The sequence below is a fragment of the Myotis myotis genome, unplaced genomic scaffold (genome assembly GCF_014108235.1).
Source record: "Myotis myotis isolate mMyoMyo1 unplaced genomic scaffold, mMyoMyo1.p scaffold_m19_p_9, whole genome shotgun sequence".
NCBI classification, from domain to species: domain Eukaryota; kingdom Metazoa; phylum Chordata; class Mammalia; order Chiroptera; family Vespertilionidae; genus Myotis; species Myotis myotis.
The window spans coordinates 68885832-68909589 of NW_023416401.1; the positions used below are offsets into that span (position 1 = coordinate 68885832).

At 42.4% G+C, this 23758-nt stretch overlaps 1 protein-coding gene across 2 annotated transcripts in view; it reads right to left on the reverse strand.

The window, feature by feature from the left end:
- Window positions 1-23758, reverse strand: part of PAK5 (p21 (RAC1) activated kinase 5) — a 241786-nt gene that overhangs the window by 13842 nt on the left and 204186 nt on the right. For both annotated transcript variants that reach the window (XM_036323648.1, XM_036323647.1), the window contains exons 5-7: window positions 9422-9913; window positions 6797-6930; window positions 3795-3921 (exon numbers count right to left, since the gene is read on the reverse strand). In XM_036323648.1, the coding sequence (XP_036179541.1) occupies window positions 3795-3921; window positions 6797-6930; window positions 9422-9913 (753 nt within the window). The remainder of the gene's footprint in view (window positions 1-3794; window positions 3922-6796; window positions 6931-9421; window positions 9914-23758) is intronic.

Here is a 23758-nt window from a genome sequence, read left to right on the forward strand (position 1 = left end):
AGGTTTGAATTTCATTCCAGCCAATGAATTTGATAAAAGTTAATCACTCACTGTCTAGTGGCCCTTGAGTATCATCTCTCAAATGCAAGTCCCAAGCCAAGGGCAGATTATGGATGAATTTACTCAACGCTTAATTGCAAGGGTGGGGTGGGGACTGCCCTCTCCCTTACTTCTGATGGTTTTACACAAATTACTTCATGTAATTCTTGAAACCACTCTGTGACATGCTATTTATTTCCCCCATAAAACCCCAAACACCACATTCCCCTTGCTTAAGACAAATTAGTAATTCACTAGATATTATTTCTGCCATGGAAAAATAGTGAATGATTTACTTACAGTTGATAGCAAATAATTTCCCTTCAGATCTCTGAAGAGGCTAAAAAGAATTTATCCTTTTAAATCTGAACAATTTCACTGTCTTTATTTATTTTATTTTATTTTTTTGAAAATAGAGGCCCAGTGCATGAAATTCATGCACTGGGGGGGGGGGTCCCTCAACCTAGCCTGCACCTTCTTCAATCTGGGACCCCTTGGGGAATATCTGATTGCCCGTTTAGGCCTGATCCTTGTGGGGCCAGGAGGACATCCCTCTCACAATCCAGGACTGCTGGCTCCCAACCGCTCTCTTGCCTGCCTGCTTGATTGCCCCTAATTGCTTCTTCCTGCCAGCCTGATCACCCCCTAACCCAGCCGTGGGCAAACTATGGCCCGCGGGCTGGATCCGGCCCGTTTGAAATGAATAAAACTAAAAAAAAAAAAAAGACCGTACCCTTTTATGTAATGATGTTTACTTTGCATTTATATTGGTTCACAAACACTCCATCCATGCTTTTGTTCTGGCCCTCCATTCCAGTTTAAGAACCCATTGTGGCCCTCGAGTCAAAAAGTTTGCCCACCCCTGCCCTAACCACTCCCCTGCAAGCCTGATCGATGCCTAACTGCTCCTCTGCCAGCCTAATCGCCCCCAACTGCCCTCCCTTGCTGACCCGGTCACCCCTAACTGCCCTCCCCTGCAAGCCTGGTCCCCCCCACTGCCCTCCCCTTCCAGCCTGGTCACCCCCAACTGCCCTCCCCTGCAGGCTTGGTCACCCCTAACTTCCCTCCTCTGCAGGCCTGGTTGCCCCCTACTGCCCTCCCCTGCTGGCCTGGTTGCCCACAACTGCTTTCCCCTGCAGGCCATCTTTGACCACATGGGGGCGGTCAGCTTGTGTGTTAGAGTGATGGTCAATTTGCATATTACCTCTTTATTATATAGGATAATTAGAAGGTAGCAAAGAAATGTGCACCCAACCCTCCCTAATGTTAGTATCTTATACAACTACTAGAGGCCCGATGCATGAAATTCGTGCAAAAGTAGGCCTTCCTTCCCCTGGCTGCCGGCACTGGATTCCTTCTGGCACCCGGGACCTGGGTTTCCCTTGCGGCCCTGGCTTCATCCGGAAGGTCATCCGGAAGGACATCCAGTCTAATTAGCAAATTATGATTTTATTATTATAGATAGCTCAATATCAACACCAAGAAATTGATGTTGGTACAGTCCCTAGAGCTTATTCAGATTTCATCAATTATATCTGAACTCATGAGTGTATGTAGTATATGTATGTGTTTATATATTCCATAATTTTATTACATTGTAGCCTTGCATAATCATGACTACAATCAAGTATCCAACTGTACCAAAACCATAAGACTCCCTGGTGCGGCCCCTGTAGAGTCACATACTCCTAATCCCTAAACCCTGGCAACTGCTAATTTGATGTACATTTCTATAATTATGTTATTTCATGAAGGTCACATACATGAAATTATGCAGTGTGTATCCTTTAGATTGGCTTTTTTTCCCACTCAGCATAATTTCCTTGAGGTTCATCAAGTATCCATTTACTCATTCCTTTTTTTTTTTTTTTTTTTTTTTTTTTGCTGAGTGGTATTCTATAGTACAGATATACTACAGTCTGTTTAACCATTCACCCTTTCAAGGACATTTGGGCAGTTTCTTGGTGGGGGTTATTTTGAATAAAAATGCTGCAAACATTTGTGTGCAAGTTTATGTGAAGAAATAAGTTTACATTGCTCTGAAGTGTATGTCACATGACAAGTCCACCATTAGTTTTGAAAGGTAGTGCCAAATGTTTTTGAGAGTGGCTGTGCCATGTTACATTCCCACCAGCCATGTATAAGTAGGCGGAGTTGTCGCTATTTTTTACTGTAGCCATCTTTATAAATGTGTGGTGGTATCTTCTAGTTTTCATCTGCATTTCTCTAAGGGTTAATGGCATTGAACATCTCCCAACCCTTACGTCTAGGCTTGACTGTGTGACTTACTTTGACTAAAGAGACATTAGCAAACATGATGCAAGTGGAGGGTTCAAACTCGTGTGTGCATTGGGCCTGCCTGTCGTGCTGCTCTTGGGAACCTTGCCACAGGCAGCACATGAATAGGGCTGGCCTAGTCTACTGGGAGATGAGTGATGCCAAGCCGTTACCTCCACTGCCCTGGCTGAGTACCAGCCAAGCGCCAAGCAAATGCGTGAAGCTGTCAACTGCAGACTGGTCACAAATAAAAAGTGAGCTCAGCTGATGCCACTTTTGGTGCAGAGATGAGCTGTCCCAATTGAGGTCAGCTCATACGCTGACTTGGAATTACAGTGGGGCCTTGACTTACTAGTGTCCCTCTGACCATTCATGGGCAAATTCTCATGTGACATGAATGTTTTCCACATGGCTAAGCTTGCTGGGTTTTAACAGACAGGTTATTAAGGGACATTCATCCCAGAACTATTACCTCTGGTGGAAGTTTCAGGGAGGTTAAAAGGACCTAAATAGTGGAAATCTATACCTCGAAACTTCCATTTCAGCCTTCCTTGGAATATCAACTCATTCTTTTCTTGGCTGTGGAATTCTGTGTTCATTTGTACCATGGTGAGCTGGTGCGTTTCACCAGTATCCCTTGAGTAGGTTGCAGTGATGAGAAATGCAGAAATCTGGGGCTGGAGAGATGCTAGTGTGATGAATAATCTTCCACGTGTCCTTCTAGAACTATTCTCCTACCTTCTCTGAGCCCTGGGAGGCCAACCTGTGTTGACTGCATGGATGACCTCTGATTTGCTTTTGCCAATAGGTAGCACCAACAGGAGACTGAACATTAGGAACAGAGGGAGGTTGGGGTCCTTGTACCCCAGCTCCCATCCGGCAGGTTCCCTGTGGTCTGGCTTCCACCAAAGATCAGACTCCTGCCATGCATCCCTCTTCACACAACAACCTCTATTTCCAGGTTCTAGTAACCAGTTCCCACCTCACCCCTTCCGATAAGAGTGGTGCTCCATTCTTGAGCACCACACTAATCCTCATGCGCTTTTCTCATCCCTCACTTTTCTGCATCTGCCCACACCTTATCAAATGCTCCACTCAAATTGTCCACTGCAGTTTGACGTCTGTTTCTTGCAGGAATTCTGATGGATACTGCAAACACGCATAGTCATGAAATAGGGTGGACAAAGCCCTACAAAAGGTCTCTGCCAACAAAAACAGGAGCATGGAAAAAAAATTCTATAGTTTCTATACTCATTGTTAAGGTGAAAAACTATCCATCAAATTCAAGTCACAGGTAATTCTGACTAACAGGATGACACAGAGGATGGTAATTTCCTTTTTGTAAGCCTTCTGGGAAGGGCAGTGGGCGACTTGTGACTAAAAAATTAGTGTTATAAGAAGTGTTCATAGGAGAACAATACCTAAGACAGGCAAAGTGACAAGGCAAAGCATGGAGGGGCCAAACAGGAAGATCTTACCCGCCCATCGCTTGTCAGGAGGATGGAGTCACTCTTTATGTCCCTGTGAATGACTCCTTGGTTGTGAAGGTAGGAGAGAGCTCTCAGAACCGACAGACACACAGTAGCGATCTGTTCTTCATTCATTCTAAAAAGGAAACAACATTTAAGGAACAAGGACAGATTTAAGAACATCCTTGACATGATCAAAAGAGGCAGCTCTCTTGAGTTCTAGTGAACCAGCCCATGCCTGAAAAACCTATAGGCAAAGAAAATGAAGTCGTTGGCATCTGATTTGCAGAACCTAAGGCTGGGTACCAGGATGCCAGGGGCCAAATATAAGCCAAGGGCAAGAGACCCCCATTTGCTGGTTTTTGGGTCATTACTGCAAATACACTACCATGTGCACCTCTAGGTAATTCCTTAGGTATTGCCAAACCTCCTGGGTCCTGCAGAGGGAGTGCACTGAATAGCACCAAGGTTCCAGGTGTATCTGCTAGGTGACCTTGAGCAAGTCCTTTAATATCCTTGGGTCTATTTTTACTTACCTTGGAAATGGGAACAACCATGGTTCTCACCAAGGCTGGACTCAGGCAAAGTGGCCTTTGGATCTATGAGACTCGCCCTGCCTCTCACTAGCCCTCCCTCATCTTCCTCCGGGAACTGGAGGTTTCTTATGCTCCAGGTCCTTCTGTCAAGGACATTGAACCTGCTAAGTTAGTTCCTAACAATTGAGTGTGAATGAATGATCCTGTAATAGATGGGCCATGGGAATGAGAAAGGCAAGCACAGCACCAGACCTGTGCTCCCACATATCATGGCTGTCCCCCTCTGAAGAAGGTGTCTGGTTTCAGAGGAGATTGCACGGGTGCTATGAGGTAGTTATTTCTAACCTGGGACTTCCTTGACAGAATGTATCTGAGTTTTTTCATTTGATACAAAATAGGGATTGAAAAGAACCTTAACCAAGGGAGAACTCTAGAGACATGGATCGCCATCGGAAGATCCCTAGGGCAAGAAAGAAAGCCTCTCTTTTAGATATATTTTTTATTAATCCTATTTAATAAAAGCCCAATATGCTAAGTGTCCAGTTGTCTGGTCAGCTATTCAACCAATCAAAACATAATATGCTAATGAAATGCTAAGGCCGCTCAACTGCTTGCTATGACCTACACTAACCACCAGGGGCAGACAGTCAACCGGTTGATCAGTCGCTATGATGTGCACTGACCATCAGGGGGCAGATGCTCTGACCAGTAGGTTAGCTTGCTGCTGGGGTCCAGCTATTGGGACTGAGCAAGATGGACCAGACACACCCCGGAGCCCTCCCACGGTCCCTCCCATGGGAGGCTAGCCAACCTCCCATGTCCCTCCCCGGCCCCGATTGTGTACTGTTGCACTGGTGGGGTCCCTTTGCTTGGCATGTCCCCTCTCGCAATCTGGGATGATGGACCCCTTCCCTCGCCCCCCGGCCCCCCGGCCCCCCGTACACTAATTTCGTGCACTGGGCCTCTAGTTGTTTTATATGTAAGTCACATCTGTCTTGTTCTTAGGTCACTTCAGTATATTTGTTTCTGCAAATTAAGATGATCTTATGTATTTTGTGGATGGGCATGTCAATGGCTATACTGTAGAGTCTGCCCACTGAAATGTTGGTGGAAAAGCTTCAGTGTCCTTTGGTTTTGAGATGGTCTACTGCAGCCAGAGAACTGCAGACATCATAATCGAAATTTTACCTCATTTTAATGGAGAAACAGTAGCATATATTTTCTTCACAGGGTTTCCCAATGCTTGTTTGCATTCCCCCTTTTGTTTTCATCTGGATTCACTAATGATTTGGGTGCCATTTCAGTGAAATTAGCTTATATCCAATGCCTCTCCTTCATGACTATCCTCTTAACACTTTGGCACTTTACTTACCAGCAAGACTAAACTTAAAGTTTCCCAAATGTAACATTTTTTATCTGTTCCTTAGAACATCGCTTCTCCAAATGCGGTACATGAATGAACAGCTTGGGCATCGCCTGGGAGCTTTATAGAATGCAGAGCATTACTTCTCTCCACACTGAATCAGGGTCTGTCGTTTAATACGATCCTCAGGTGGTTTGCATATTAAAATTTGAGAAGCACTGCCTTAGCATATACTCTTTCTTCTGACTTCAATGTCCTTTTTCTCCCACTTTCTGTCTTAGTGAACTATTTATCTCTCAAAACCCATCTCAGATATCCCCCCCTTTTTTTGTTTTTTGGGTTTTTTTAGAAATCTTTATTGATACTCCCTGATAGAGACAGTCAGGAATTCTTCTATGCTGTCTACATACATCTTTCTAATTCTGCACAGGTAGTAAAGTATTTGTTTCTAATCTGTGACTTCCTTGAGGGAATGGTTCTCAGCCTTATTCTTTGTGTCTTTTGTATACCAGCATATCGGAAACAGCCCGATACATTAAAATGATGGATAAACACTTGATGAAATGACCACAACTGTCATATCAGGGAAGTACATAGCAGGTAATTACAATGGTAATTAACTACTTGCAAGACTCTTTAAAAACAGAATTGAAGAAATTTTCTGTGTTATATAGGTTTGCTATTATGACATAAAACTTTGATCTCCCACCTCCCCTTCCTTCTCCAGGTACGCTTGGTGTATCAACACCTAGCAATGGCATGACAACTCAGGAGAATGGAACTTAGTTTTAGATATCTATGTAGAAATGTAAAATTCTACTATTAGTCACCAAAACTTCATTCTCGGCAGCTTGGTGATTTTTAAAATCAATGGGTATTAATGAACTTCTGGAGGAAAAGGAGAGTGTTAATTGAATGAATGAACTATATATACAGGATATTATAATAGGCACCTGGGGAATATAGAGGAAGAGGGTAGTCATGATCTTGATTTCAAAGTGCTTAAAATTTATGAAGAGTTCATAGGATAGTCATTGTGGCTTCACCCTGGAGGAGAATAACAAATATCTTGCATTGCTTGCCTGGATAATAATAATAATAAAAAAACTTACCTGGTATGAGTGACGATGTCTGTCAAGGCACCACCTTCTAGAAATTCCATGACCACCCAGAGCTCGTCACTGACAAGATAGCTGTTGTACATGTCAACCACATTGTCATGGTGGTAATCCCGCATTATAACAACCTGGGCAAATGGAAAGAGACTTTTTGACTTGTGACAGTAAAATGTGGCTTCCAGTTCGCTTAGGGTGACATTTGTGCTGTGAGTACAATAGATTGAGAGTTGCTATTAGAAATAAAGGCAATCAAGTCAGCAAATTTAGAGAAAATGGAAAGTCAACCAGGCATTGGGGGGCGGGGGGTTAGGGAGAATAAGGAGTGAGAATAGGCAGAACCAGGACAAAGGTTGCATCCACAGAGGAGGCTGAGCTGCCTGTTCTGGGGGGATGTGGTAAGATATCCCTAAGGATCTCCTTTGGAAGGAACCGTCCATATCCTATGGTTGGTTAACCTGGTAAAGTATCACTAACTCATGGCTAAGTGAGTAAATGGTGCGTCTCACAAGTGAATGAAGTAAACAGTTACTAGGGGTGGGGCCACTTGATAACAACTTAAAAATTTTTTTTAAATATATTTTTATTGATTTCAGAGAGGAAGGGAGAGAGAGGAATATCAATAATGAGAATCATTGATCGGCTGCCTCTTGCATGTTCCCTACTGGGGATTGAGCCCACAACCTCGGCTTGTGCCCTGACCGGGGACCATGACCTCTTGGTTCATAAGTCCACACTCAACCACTGAGCCACACCGGCTGGGCCAAACTTCACTTCTTGGGAGAAGGTCTGGGTTGAATTTGAGAGAGGATTGGGCTGAATATAGAGGATGGATCTTGAAGGTAAAAACAAATATGGCTTAGGCATCAAAAGGCTAACTAGAATTTGTTTGCTGGAGAAAGCTTCCAGGAATTGCTGCCCTGTGGCTGCTTCCGGTGACATTTTTGGAATTAGCATTGAATAATAAATTATAGAGTTGTTTATATGAAATCGTATTTGCCCTGTCTGTTCCAGCATTGCAAGAAATACATTTCAAAAATCAGGAATTGTGGACTGGGAAGAAGGTGAAGCCGACTCACCTGGTGCTTGTCTGTGAGGCTCAGAGCATGGGAAGGAAATGAACACCTTGGGAGCTGGAGATCTGTGGGGTGCTGGTGGCTTCACATGAGCCACCACTGAAGACTCCAAAGTCGCAGCTGATTGCCTGTTTATAGTGTCTGTTTATTGTTCTGAGAGCTATGTGTAGGTGGTACATTCTTTGCTAAAGACTGACATGTTATCTAACATTGGAATCCTGACTTGATATCTTTAAGACTTAGATTTCTCATCTACAAAAGCTCATCTCTCTCTTCAAGACTCCCTATAAAATCATTAAACACTCCAAAATGTTTTGTCCCTGGACACAAGTGTTCATTTTTCCTACCTATGTACATTTGGGAGCTCTCAAGTGATAAGCAAGTTTAAAAGATAAAATAAGAAAGTGAAAAAATAGGTGCAACAAATAGATAGAAAGGGTTAATTTCTTAATGTATCAAGATTTCTTACAAATCAGTAGGACAAGTGCTACCACTCTAATTGAAAATGGTGCAAAGGCCATCAAGTCAATATAAAAATATAAATATGGACTGTAAAAATTTAAAAATAGACTCAGCTTCACTAGTAATAACATGTTAAAGCAGTAAGATTTATTCATGTCTATCAGATTAACAGAGATAACAAGATAGCATCCAATGCTAGTGAGGGTAAAACAGGATTATTGGTGAAGTCCAAATTGGTTCAAACGCTCTGGAAATGATATACCATTTATCTAAGTAGAAAAAAATATAGAAAGAAAATACTGAAATATTAGCATGGAATATTTATTGGTTGTAGAATTATGAGGCTTTTAAAAATATATTTTCTGTATATTCTATAGGAAAAAATCATTATCCCTACAGTTAGGAAAAAACGTTTTAAAGTTCCTAAGGAGTGATAGTTAGTCCATTGTTAAACTCACCTTTGTTTATTGTGGTGTAAAAAAAAATTGGCTCCAAAGAACATGGAATGTAAAATATACACTGAGTGGCCAAATTATGACCACCCCATCAGTACTTCATTGACACTTCCAAAATTACTGAATATTGAAAACTTCCTAAGCAAATATTCTCAAGGTTTTATTATTATTATTATTATTATTATTATTATTTGAATAACTAATTCACTTCATTGTACTGATGGGGTGGTCATAATAATCTGGCCACTCAGTGTCTATCTACCTACATAGAGTAGCATGAGGCTTTAGAATCTGACATCAACCTGCTGTATGACTGTGGGCTAGCCATTTAACTAATGTGAGTCCAGATTTCCTTGTTGCTATGGTGATGACATCTTTCTGTTTCACAGAGTTGGGAGAATCACACCAGATCAATGCTTGGCACAGTGGCTTATACACACGAAGTACCTCCTAAAGGTAGCAGCCATACGTGCATAGAAAGAGACCAGAGGGAAGGATTATGGGGGACGTTATTATTTTACTTTATATTTTCACTGTTTTCTAATGTCCTAACATGTACATGTACTATTTTTGAAATGGGAAATAAGTGTTATGTAAGTGAGAAAGGATGATCTGGACATGCCATCTACCTCATTAAAAAGCAGCTCTCGCCTCTGCTGCTTTCGAAGGTCCATTTTCTTCACTGCAACTTGTTTCCCTGTGTGTTTCTCGGTGGCGATGCACACGATGCCGGTCGACCCTTCCCCGATTTTGATAAAGTTGTCCAAGTACTCCCTGGGGTCTCCTGGGCTGACCACCAGTTGCAGGGCAGCCCGAAACTGTTCGTGGGACACCCTAGAGGGCTGCTGGTCTGAGGAGGAGCCCCAGCTGGGTGGGGGGTAGGTGCTGGATGAGATGCTGAGAGAGCTCAGGTAAGAAGCGGTGGAGATGTACTGTGAGCTGGTCTGTAGGGAGGGGTGGTGGTACAGGGTGGCTTTGTGGTACCCAGATGGGTACTGGTGGCTGCTTGAGGAATAGCCCGCTTTGCTTTGACTTTGAGGTAGTTTGGCGGGGCCCCTGGGGTAGGTGTCGGACCCTGACAGTGGAGGGCTGAGAACCATCTGTGCTCGATCGTAATCCACCTGGGGAGACAGACAGGGATGGAGAATATCCGCCTGTTACATCTGAATGCCACAACCAGTGGTTAGGGAGCTAACACACAGCTGGTCTGAATGAAGAGCGCCACTGCACACCTGGTCATGGGTGAGGCTTACCTTTCAAGGCCCCGATCATCCCTGCTCCCACCTTTTATCTGACTTCCAATCCCCCCATCGAGCCTCTTTCTTTCCCTTTCCCTATCAAATTCCCCAGAAGCAGACTCTGAGGACAGGATTGGAATGCAAGTAGCGAGTGGGACACGATCTCTGGAGTTATGAAGTGAGACAGGAGAGAGGAAAATACCAATAAAAGATGAATTTTTATAACCAAGTTTTATAAAAAGTATGATGGTTAATTTTATGTTTGAGCTTGGCTAGGCTATAGTACCCAGCTGCTTGGTCAAACACCAGCCTCAATGTTACAGTAAAGGTAATCTAAGATGTGATTAACATTTAAATCAGTAGACTGAGTAAAACAGATTACTCTCCTTAAGTGGATGGGCTGCATCTGATCAACTGAAGGCTTTAAGAGAAAAGTTTGAGGTCACCCAAAGAGGAGGGATTTTTTTATCTAGATGGCCCTTGGACCCAAAACTACATCAATTCCCACCAGAATTTCTAGCCTGCCAACCAGTCAACAAGATAGACTTTCCAGCCGTCACAATAACATAAACCAATCCCTTAAAATATCTCTCTCTGTACACACACACACACACACACACACACACACACACACACACACCCCTTCCTGAATTCCCATACTAAAGGGTACTATATACTATTCACATACATAACCTAGCATGTATATAAAAGGGAAAACATGGCTCCTTATTGAAAGCTTTTATATTGTAGTCTCCCCTCACATTCCAAGGATACATGCCTAAAGCCCTGGATAGTACAGACCACAACATTTACTGTTTTCTCCTATACATACATACATACATACCATTTTACTTAAAAAAAAAATTTACAGCTTCTCTTTGGTATATTCAAACTGCAGCATCACTACTCTTGCACTTTGGGTTCCTTACTAAGTAAAGTAAAGGTTACTTGGACATAAGCACTGTGATATTGAGACAGTTGATCTGATAACCAGGACAGCTACTAAGTGACTAATGGGAGCAGCGGAATATACAGCCTGGAGACACTGGACAGAGAGATGATTCATGTCCCTGGTGGGACAGAGTGGGATGGCATGAGATTTCATCATACTACTCAGAATAGTGTTCAACTTAAAATTTATAAGTTGTTTACCTCTGGAATTTTCCATTAAATATTTTCAGGCAGTGGTTGACAACTGAAACCACAGAAAGTAAAACCATGGATAAGGGAGGCTAGTGTATAGCATTAAGCTAAACATATGCAATGTTCTCACTAAATAAGTACAATAGAGTTGAGAATAACCAAAGTTTGCAGGGAGTTGTGCGTGAAAGAGAAATTTGGTCAGCCCTCAAAGAGACAACAGCAAAGAACATTCCAGTCTGATTTGAAGAGTGGATTAAGGGAATTTGCAGGAGAATGGGGAGGACAGACACAGCAGGGGTAGGGAAAGCCAGAGAGAGGCTTGTATGACACTAAGTATAGGTTCCAGCAATCACCCTGTTTCGGGGATCAGAAGGAGCTCTAGTCACCCGTGGAGTGATTGAGATGAGGGGATGGGAAATATACCACATCATACTGCGATCACCTCATGGCTCAGGGCAGAAAGTGATCAATGAACTCTTTCTGTAAGATCCTGGTGACAACACAGTGCCAGATACATAGAAGATGCTCAAAGGTTTGTTGATGGGACCTCAGGCTCCTTCTTAACACAGTGCCTCAGAAAGTCTTCACCACTCTACTGGGATGTACATGGAATAACATTTACATACCTCCTCACCGCATCCACCCCAAAGATCTAGGTCTACTTTAATATGGTGGCTACTGACCACATGTGGCTATTTAATTAAAATCAATATAAATGAAATGAAATTAAGATAAAAATTCAATTTCCTAGTCATATTAGCTACATTTTAAGCATTTTTTAACAGTCACTGCATCAGCAGCACAGATAGATTTCCATCACTGCAGGAAGTTCTATTGGGTGGCACTCTTCTAGATGGATTAATTGCTCCCAGTCAGTACATTCATTGATTCATTTATTCCAGCAACTATGATGAGCTAGGCATTATTGCAGGTACATTGAGAAGGTCCAGTTATAATAAAAATGCATGGTATTTCTGCTCTCCTGGAGCTTATATTCTAGAGAAGGAGACAATTAATAAGTAAACCAATACATAAACAGTATGTGGTCCAGTCGTGATAAGTGATATGAAGAAAAATAAAGCAGAGTGAGAAGGTTGAGAGGAATGAGGTGCCATATTGGACAGGAAAGTGCTTTCTTCCCTGAGGGGTGCCATTCAAGCAGAAACTGGTTGAAGTGAAGGAACAAGCCCCACGAATGTGTGTGGGGGCGGGGGGGCGCGATCCAGCCCGAAGGAGGAGCATAAGTAGGATTTCTGAGGCACATGTAGTCTCGAGGAACAACATGGAGGCTCTCCTGAAGTGGAGAGGGAGACAGTTTGGAAGAATAACAGAGAAGTAGCCAAGAGCCAGAAGACCATGGAAAGGATGCTGGCCAATTTTCTGAGCTAGGTGGGAGCCACTGGAGGTTGCAGAGCAGAGAGGAGCAGCATGATCTTGACTCTGGATGCTGGAGAAGAGACTTTGGTGGTAGGAGTGGAAACAGCAATTGACTGCAGTAAGCTAGTCAATGTGGGCTAAGATTAGGGTAGGTCCTATAGAAGGGGTGAAGAGAGGTGGGATCCAGCGTAAGTCTGAAGAAAGAGCTGACAGGAGTTGCTATGGATTGAATTAGAATCTGAAAGAAAAGAATCAGGGATGACTCCCAGGACTTTGGCCTGAAAAACAGGCCATTTAATGATTTGAGAAGCACAGGGACAGGAATAGGTTTGGGGGTGTGGTAATCAGTCTCCATGATGGCTCCCAATGATCCCTGTCTCCTGACATTTATATCCTGGTGTCATCCCAGAATATGATGGGAATGGTAGTAAGTGCCTTCTGAGGCCAAAAAAGTCACATGGTTTCTTGACCTTTTCTCTTGGGTCACTTGCTCTGGCTTTCTCTAGCTGGCATGTCATGAGAACACTCAAGAATCCTATTGAGAGGTCTAAGTGGCAAAGTCTCCTGCCAAGAACCAGGTAGACTGAGGCCTCCTGCCAGCAGCCATGTGAGTCATCTTGGAAGTGATCCTCCAGCTCCAGTCTAGCCTCAGGTGACTGCAGCCCTGGTTGACATCTTGATTCCAACCTCAGGACAAAAATCACCCAGCTAACCTAGCCATGGAGACCTGGTGCACAAAGAGTATGTGAAATAAGAAGAGCTTATTGTTGCTTTAAGCCATTACATTTGGGGATAGTTTGTTACGCAGCAATAGATACCTAATACATGGAGGGAAACAGAGTTATGTTAGGATCATGTTAAGTTTGAGAGAGTTATTAAGTAAGCATCCATGTGGAGATGTCACTTAGGTGACTTAGACATGCCTGAGTTCAGAAAAGTGTTGCCACTAAAGACATGAATCTGATCAGTATTTAGTTGGCATTACAAACCATGTTGTTGAATGTGTAAGAGAAGGTCCAAGGACTCCAACGTTCAGAAAGATCAGGAGAAGGAGTGGCCAGTGACATAGGAAAGAAAGTAAGGGACTAGGGTGCCCTGGAGCCAAGGGAGGGAAGTATTTTGAGAAGAAAAGAGTAATGAAGCATGCTGACTGCTACTGAGAAGTCAAGTAGACTGGGGCATGTTGCTCACTGGATCTGGTAGCATGGTGGTCATCTGGAGAAAGGCTGATGTCCCAAGCTCCTGTGCCATCACACAGCATGACTAGAAGCCTATTCCACAAATCAGGGAGCAAGATCTGCACACAGTGGGCTCCTTAAAATTGCTACCATGGCCTGGCTGGCATGGCTCAGGGTTTGAGCGTCAACTATGAACCAGGAAGTCACGGCTCGATTCCTGGTCAGGGCACATGCCCAGGTTGCAGGCTCGATCCCCAGTCTGGGGTGTGTAGGAGGCAGGCAATCAATGATTCTCTTTCATCATTGATGTTTCTATCTCTCTCTCCCTCTTTTTTCTTCTCTGAAACCAATAAAAATATTTTTTTAAAAATTGCTACCATAGCACCATTCTCAGTTCTTCCGTTCATGACCCCACACAACAGTACCACCCTGATGCACAGCTGGTAATGCAGCCTTCCCTGCCTGGAGAACACCCTCGCAGGTGAGTCCTGCTCTCAGACAGCCTCCCACCCAGCAGCAGAGTCCAGGGAGCTGCTAAGCCATGTCCTGTCCTGACTGCAGAGCAGAGAGAACACATGCTTTTAAGGGACATACATGTTAGGGCTGAATTCTGACTCTGATGGCTTTAGTCAAATCTTAGTCTCTCTGAGCTTCAGTTTCCTCATTTGTAAAATGGGGATCATAATATCTCCCTCACAGGGCTTTTATGAGGCTTAACTGGGGCAACCTAGAGCATCCGAGTGTTTAAGAAAACACACCCTGGGCTCGAAATCTTTTTCCTGCCATTTAGAAGTTGTGTGACATTATGCAAGTTATTTAAATTCCCTGTACTTCAGTTTTCTCATCTGTAAGATGGTAGTAATAAGAATAATTCCTACTTCCGTAGGTGAACTCTGAAGTATTGAATACACATCAATATATTCTAGGTGGTGGTATTATATAAAGTGCTCAGCACAGCAATGGGAATGAAAGAAAAAGTAAATAGTAATTACAATATTAATAAAATAGCTAGCACTTATTGAAGATGTACAAGGTACTAGTGATATATATTCTTATACATTAACCCTCAAAACAATCACAGAGGTTCCTTTAATTACAATATATGAAATGTTGTATTATAATTAAAATGCTATATTCAAAAGCAAGCTGATTTTTTTCTAAGTCCCTGGATTTTGGCCATACACAAGGAAAACTGGTGCATATATGTGATGACTGTAGGGGAAATAAAATTTTAGTATAAAATAAATAATTGGGTTCTTTCTACAAACTAAGCTTGAGATTAGCCAAGCCTAGGCTAGTCACAGGCAAGTGTGTGAACGGAAGAGGGGTGTATTACTTTTATTTTGAAAAGTTGTCCTGGGAACCATCAAATGCCATCATCTTCTAGTGTCTCCTTGGGAGATTTCTTCCTCTACTTTAAGCAAAAGTGAATTCATTCCCCACAAGTCTGGATCACTTATAATACATACATATATATATATATATATATATATATATATATATATATATGTTTTTAAAGCCTCACTTGAGGACATATTTATTGATATTTAGAAGAAGAAGAAGAAGAAGAAGAAGAAGAAGAAGAAGAAGAAGAAGAAGAAGAAGAAGAAGAAGAAGAAGAAGAAGGAGAAGAAGAGAGAAACATCAATTAGTTTCCTCCCACACATGCCCCAACCAGGGCTGAGGATTGAACCGGCAACCTAGGCATGTGCCCTGACTGGGAACCTAACCGGCAACTTTTCTGTGTATAGAACAATACTCCAACCAACTGACCCACCTGGCCAGGGCAAGATATATTAAAATTAAAGAAATTGGCCTGGCCGGTGTTGCTCAGTGGTTGAACATCAGCCAGTATACCACTAGGCTGCTGGTTAGATTCCTGATTAGGGGCACATGCCGAAGTTGCAGGCTTAATCCCCAGTAGGGGGTGTATGGGAGGCAGCTGGTCAATGTTTCTCTCACATCAATGTTTCTATCTGTCTCACTTCTCCCTTCCTCTCTCTAAATGTGTGTGTGTGTGTATATATATAGATATAGATATACAAAATATATATATTGATATATGTATCAATAAAAATATTTTTTAAAAAAAATAAAGAAATTGCATCCTTTAGGAATCACAAACACTACTCCACACTGCACTGGGCCGCCTTTCTTCTTTACTGAGCATCAGCAGCATTGTCAGGATCTAGGTTAACAGCAGGCATGTGGCATAAAGAAGAGACTCCTATCTGCGTGAATGGGACACTTTTTAGTCAGACAGAATGCAGAGTCATTCGCTGGGAGCTAAATGTCTTTGAAATTAGGTCTGTGAGACAAAACAGTGCTATTGTGTTTCATGCCTGCTGCAGAGTCTTGAAAAGCGATGGATGAGAAGCAACCACTATCACAAGAGACAATTTTTTGAACCAAACTTGAGGTGTGCTCATCAAAGGACAATAGACTGCTTGTCTAGACTGCAGGAACATGTGATCTTCCCTGCTGGCTTTCATCCATTCAAGGAGATGGTGGGTAAACAGCTGACTTTGTGAAGGAGAAATGCATGAGTGACCCTTTTCGTGGTCACCATGTCGCTGACCCATGTCTTCAGTTGGGTCTTGATGACCCAAATGTGGGATTCATGATGGCAAGTATTGCTGGCTAGCACATTTGTGGCAGGCCTCATTCCTTTTTACTCTGACCATCAAGCAGGAACAATTTATTCCATGTTATTGTTGACAAAACTGAGGCTCAGGGAGGGGAAACTGCTCCCAAGTAATACAAGGCACGTGGCCCTATAGCCCTAAGATTACATACACCACCCCGTTCTTTTGCTCAGGTCAGTCCTTTCCTCCCAGTGGGAGGGTATCTAGATGTCCCACGTGCTTGGAATACTGACATGCTTTCTTCCCTGCCTTGGCACTTCTACCATTAGCTGTCACTTCCTCGATGTGTATATTCACGGCTGGACACTCCCTCTTTAGTAAGTTGCAGGGGTCTTTTATTGGGCCCCTTCCATAAACCAAATTCTCTATTAGAAGTCTATTCTTGCAGGATGGATAGAATTCTATCGATGATAATGATACTTGACATTTGCTGAGTGCTTTCCATGTTCCAGGAGTTGTTCCAAGCACTTTATGTACATGGTTGCATTTAAACCTCAAGTTACACAATGAGATGGGCCCCATAATTGTTCCGTTTCACAGATGAGAAAACTGAGGCACGATGGGTTTAAGTAGGCCCTGCAAAGTTCTCAAAGCTAAGTAGAGTTAGAATTCAAATCCAGACAGTGCTACTTTAGGACCTGGGCCTTTGATACGATCAGAAAGTGGAGAGGGACAGGACAGAGGTGGGCGCAGAGTGGAGTGACAACTACAGGACTAAAGCCTGTTAGGGTGTTTCACTGGGGCCCAGATGTCTAAGAAGCCTGGAGCAGAATGCAACAACTGGGCCAGAAAATGATGGAGGAGGGAGGAGGGAGATGTAAGAAAAATTAAGTTGTTTGATTTTTTGTTTTGTTTTGTTTTGCAAGAGAACATTTATTGGGTACCTTACAGAGGTAGAATAAGTAATTTATACAAGAAATGGGCTTAGGGAACAAGTTATGGAGGTAAAGGAAGGGCCCTTACAGCTTGGGAGTGAGGAAAGCTAATGGTAACATGCAGTGGTGGGTGGGGGGCGGGGGAGGGGGCGTGGAGAGGAAGGGAAAGCCATATGTGTGCTCCCAGGATGAAGAGACCCTGAGTGTTGTGGGTTTTTTTTGTTTGTTTGTTTTTAAACAGTCTTGGCTTAGAGAAATAAGCTCAAAATATACAAAAAGAATAATCATCAGAGCAAACTGAAATGGTCCTCTATGTGTATAATCCACCGCTTTCGTTTCTGCTTTGGCCAGGGCAGAATGCTATGTTCAGCTACAATAATGTCCAAACATTCTTCTGTGGATTCTTCCAAAAAAGAAAGCCCAAGCTTTCTTTTGTAGCAAGGCTTCCTGGCTCTTACATGGTTCTTAAACTGTTAGAATTATTTAATTGTCCTGCTCTAAATGGTCTTTCCCATGATATCCAATATTTGAAAGTGAGTGAAACATAAAGGATGAATTTGTCCATTGATACTGTCTTGCACATACACACACATCCGTGCATGTAAGAAAGACTTGCGAAGGTATAAAGCTTGAACTATGCAACTTTTTCTACAACCTGTAGTATATTCAAGAAAAAAATGGAGTATATGTGGAGTCCATATGAGCAGGCCTATAGTATTGTGAGAGAGATGTGGGGATGAATTCCACAATGCAGTGGACTTGGATGAGCAAAAGGTACAGATATTTCATAAACGAATCCAATGGACCTCCCACCATCTGCACCCCAAACCATTTCCAAAAGATCTAAGCAAGTAATTTACCTTTGAAGACCTATTGCAAAGGCACAGGAACCAGAGCAGGGGTGGGAATCTGCTGCGCAGGACTGAAAACAATGAAGAGAGACTAGGAAGTCTATTCCCCATGCCTTCGAAGAGAGCAGCCCTGCAGTTTGGTGATAAAGTAACTTCAGAGAAATGAGCCCATGGTCTGCATACTTCTGAGAGGGGTTTCCATATGGCAAGATGTGCTAAGAGAAGGCTGGATCATTTGGGCAAATTATCACCCAGGCTGCTTAACTGCTTAGCTGCTGTTCCAAGGCCACTAATTGTCATTGAAAATCGGATACCTTCCGAGAAGGAATTCTCCCTACAGGGACCTTTTAAAATGCTGAAAGAATGCGCAAGCAGTCTTGGTTTCCTTTCTCTCTGAAATGGCTAATGACATCCATTCATTGTTTAGTTTCCTGGGGCCTTTTAGTATACCATATAAATGAATTCTTAAAGAACTGTGCTTTTTCATGGATCTATTCAAACCCAATCAAAAAGTAAGAAGGACAAAAACAAAAACCAAAGGCTGTTTTACATGGAAGTAAATAATTCCCAGTTAACAGCGCTGCCAAACTACCCTTCCACAATGCACACGATCTCTCCAAGGGTAGGGTCAGACACAGGCTTGTGATGTATCAAAATTAAACGTAATTATAGCAATGAATTCATTTAATCAATCAATTTCACCAGCGGTGGACAGGGCATAAAACTCCACACAGCTATCAATAGCTCTGATTACAGCTGGCTGTCAGCCAGAATTCCCCTGATCCATGTTAGTTAAATGCACATTAATCTGAATTTGGCAGTGTAATCAAGGACCTAACTGAACTGTGAAATTGAATTCTGCAGTAGAACATCATTTGACCATTTTATGCCAAGGCTGGAAAAATCGGGTTGGTGGGGGGAGGGGGGAGAAAGAAAAGAAAGGGGGGAAAATCCTGCTTCAGCATCTATTTGTCACTGTGGCCTTCTGTACCAGTGACAGGGAGGCCGTGGCTGGATTGTTCTGGACCTAGCGGTGTGTGTGTGTGGGGGGGGGGGGGGGGGGGGCGGGGGGGGAGTGGTGGTGGGGGGGGGTGGGCTAATGCTTTAAGGCATCTACTGAAGACCCTGATGCAGGATGCTTAGGAAGTAAGTGAAGTTCCGGATGGTCAGGCAATTGCTGGATTTCCAAACTGCATAGAGCAGAAAGTCATTCACCATATTTAGTGTTTTTTGCAAGCCAGTCTCCCACACCATGACATTGGATTCCTACTTAGGCACATAGGAATTTACACCTTATGACACAGAGTTGGAAGAGTCATGCCCTTCCCTGCCTTACAAAACATACGGCAAGCTCACTCCGAGAGAGTTCAGACAAGAGGCTTATGGTCTCTACAAATAGGCAAACCCTAGTAATTTAAAGAAATGAATAAACCTGTGACCTCCTGGATCATAGAACGATGCTCAGTTACTGAGCAACACCGCTGGACTGTCTCAGCTTTTTGATGGTAAAAGAGATGAGCTTAAGTTCTTCTAACTTGGTTACTGTCTACAGGATGCTTAGCACAGTGCTAGCATGGAGTCACCCTCAGCAGCACATCACAGCCGCCATCCATCCACCTACTGCACACATAGACTGATGCACATAGGCTCTGTGCATTACTGACTTAACCCTCGCACGCATGATAAGACAGGGATGCTCTTTATCCCCATTGTATAGATAAAGAAGTAGAGGCACAGGCAAGCAGTTTATCCACCCAGTTATAAGGTTCAATATCAGGACTCAAACTCTGGGAGCCTTAGCTGCCAAAAAGTCCTGGAGAAGCAGGAGCCATAGAACAGTTGTTCTCAACTAGGGCTGCGTTTGCTCCGCCTGCCCCCCTGGGACATTCGGCAGTGTCTGGAGACATTTTGGCTATTACAAGTGAGGGATGCTACTAAACACCCTACTGTGCCCAGGACAGCCCCCCACAACAAAGAATTATCAGGCCCTAAACGTGCATAGTGTCGAGATTGAGAAATCCCGCTATAGAGTAAGACAGGACGATGCAACCCAAGGGAACCTCATTGCTGCAGGTGTCAAAAGGAGCCTGTGAGGCGTGGTGCCCACAGACGCTATTCCTATGCCATTCAGGGATGTAGCCAATGTGGGTGAAGGGGCTGAGCCTAGAAAGCTGGGTCCCAGCTCTGCTCTGAGCTGACTGACCCAGCTGTTGTTGAGCCTCTCAAAGCCTCATCTGGATGAAGAGGGCAAGAGAGCCTGCTTCATAGGGCTGCGTGGTGCAAGGCAGCACAGAGAGTGCTCAGAACTGGCAGAGCTGTGATTTTGTTGGGGGCTTCAAATGGAGACAGAGCAGCAAATGGATGTGCTGAGCCAGACAAGACACTCTAGCCGGCAGCTGCTTGGTGCCTGGAGAGCATCAGAATGAGCAAAAACAAATGCATGTGGACAATATCTCCAGCCATTTTCCCTCCCTATGAGGCAGACTTGCCTGCAGGGGAGGGTGGAAAGTGTTCTCCCTCCACATGTGGCCCTTTTGATAGTTCTGAGGGCTGAATGGTACTACATGGCTTTTGTGTGGCTTCATATTTCCTTTGTAAATCCTCACCGGAGGATATGTTGTGCTTTTTCTTATTGTTGATTCTATTACAGATGTCCCTCACTTTTCCCTCTTTGCCTCCCTCCACCCTGTCTCAACCCCTCATAGTCTTTCAGCTCATTATTGTCTGTGTCCATGAGTTATGCATATAAGGATATGCGGGTTTGTTTTTTTTTTATTGATTTGAGAGAAAGAGGGGATGAGAGAGAGAGAAACATTGATTGGTTGCCTCCTGTAGGTGCCCTGATTGGGGTTTGAACTCACAGCCTGGATATGTGCCCTGACCCAGAATCGAACCTGCAAACTTTTGGTGCACAGGGTGATGCTGAGCCATCCAGCCAGAGCTAGTTTTATATTTTCTTAATTTTTGCTTAAGCCCCAGCAAATCACTCAAAAATAGGAAGATGTATGCCAATATCTACGGATGTCATAACATCCTCGATTCCTGTTACATTAATAGAAAAATTAGGTAGGTAGAACATACTGGAGGAGGGTTTTGTGTGTTTTTTTTTAAATTGTGGGTTAACAGTATTTTTTTTCAATTTGGCCAAATGTTGTCAAACTCATGTCAAATACACGCCCACACACACCTCATTTTTGCTCTATCTGGAGATTTACATGAGATTTGTGCTTTTTCTTATTATTGGAAATGTGAACATGAACCCCCCCCGCCCCCCCGCACACACACACATACACAAATCATATTTGATCCAAAATAGCCAAAATAATCCTGAGAAAGAACTGGAGGTGTCACATTTCTTGATTTCAAACTATATTACAAAGTAAGAATAATCAAAACAGTATAGTTGGCATAAAAACAGACACATAGATCAGTGTAATAAATAGAGAGCCCAGAAATATGGTCAATTAATTTATGATAAAGGATATAAGAATATGCAATGGGGAAAAAATAGTCTGTTCAATAAATAATGCTGGGAAAACTGATTAGCCCTGTGTAAAAAAAATAAATAAAACTGGACCCTAATCTTATAACCTACACAACATCAACTAAAAATGGGTTAAAGACTTGAATGTAAGACCTGAAATCATAAAGCTCCTACAAGAAAACACAGGGGACAAGCTTCTCAACATTGGTCTTGGCAATAACTTTTTGGATTTAGCACCAAAGGAAAAGGCAACAAAAGCAAAAATAAACTGGGACTAAATTAAACTAAAAAAGTTTTGCTCTGCAGAGGAAACTACCAACAAAAATGAAAAGGCAACCTATGGAATGGGAGAAAGTATTTGTAAACCACATACCTGATAAAGATAAAACCAAATATCTGATACAAATATCTGATATTTGTATCCAAAATATACAAGTAATTCAAACAATCAGCTAGAAAAACACACATACCACAAAACCCACAAATAACCCAACTTAAAAAAAATGGGCAAAGAATCTGAATAGACATTTTTCTAAAGAAGACATACACATCTCCAACAGATACATAAAAAGGTGCTCTTCATCACTAATGACAAATACCAGAATCATCAGGAAACTATAAATCAAAACCACAATGAGATATCTTTCAGTTGTTAGAATAGCCATTATCACATAGACAAGAGATTTAAAATGCTAGCAAGGATGTGGGGGGAAAGTACCATTGTAACTATTGATGGGAATGTAAACTGGTACAGCCACTATGGGAACTAGAATAAAGGTTTTCAAGAAATTAAAAATAAAACTACCACTTCTGGATATATATTCAAAGGAAACACCATCTTTATGTGGAAGAGATAACTATACCCCCATGACCAATGCACTATTAACAATAGTCAAGGTATGGAAACAAGTCATGTGTCCATAAACAGATGAATGGTTCAATAAAATGTGGATCAAGAAAATATATATACAATAGAATATTATTCAGCCTTAAAAGAGAAGAAATAATTCTGCCATTTGCAATAAATGAGAGTACCAGCCAGACATTGTGATAAGTGAAATATTACTTATATGTAGAATCTTTTTTAAAAAAAAGGTAGAAATCAAAACAGAGAATAGAAAAGTGATTGTCAGAGACAAGGGTGAGGAAGGAGAAGTTGGTAAAGGGTACAAATCTTTAGTAATAAGATGAATGAGGTCTGAGGACCTAATGTATAACATGATGATGATAGAATTCTACTGTGTAATTAAATCTGCAAAGAGATTAGAACTTAAATGTTCGCCCCCTGATAAAAGTAAGTATGTAAGGTGATGGATGTCTTAATTATGTCGGAAGAGAATAATTTCACAATGTTTACATATATCAAATCATCATGTTGTAAATATTAATTATCTTTAAATTTTGTCAATTATACCTCAGTGAAGCTGAAAAACATTCTTTACTGTTACATAAAGTAACCACTGCTGTTCAAAACCTGCGGACATTACCAGGTTCAGGTATGGAATGTGTTGATTCCCTTATTTCACTCTAGAACTACAAAGGGGTTCCCTCAGGTGAGTGATATGCACAGGAAATCTAATAAACTATCTCATACATCATGTGTATGAGCTTTCTGTGTTGGTCAATTAGAAAGACCTCTTTTCCAACAATTGCCCTGGTAAGAACATAAGAAGTAAAGGCAGTCATGATACCTTGATCATGGGAGTTCAAATAACTCACATAATGAGATGAAAAACATTCTCAATATTTAAATTTTAACTAGATGTATATATTTCAGTTCTTTGTTTCTCATTTTATGTATTGGAAACTAAAGTGAGAGTTTTTTCTGTTGTTGTTTCTTTTTCTCTCTCTAAAGTATGGTTAAAGTCACTACTAGCATGTCCCTAAATGACTTCAACACATTGGGTTGGGTTTATGAGAAATAGTAAGCAAAGATAAATATTGACTATCTACAATCAATAAAACAAGCAGTCGGACATCCCCTAAGGGGACATCCCCCAAGGGCTCGCCTCCCATCAAGCTGCTGAAGAGAGAGCATTTGGTACAGCATACATGATCACGCTACTAGAAGTCATGTCCCTCTCAACTAGTCTGAGACCTCTATGGAATCCACAGCCCACCACCAAATGCCCCATTTTCACTTCGCCATACAGCTGAGGTAGCAAAAGCATTTCT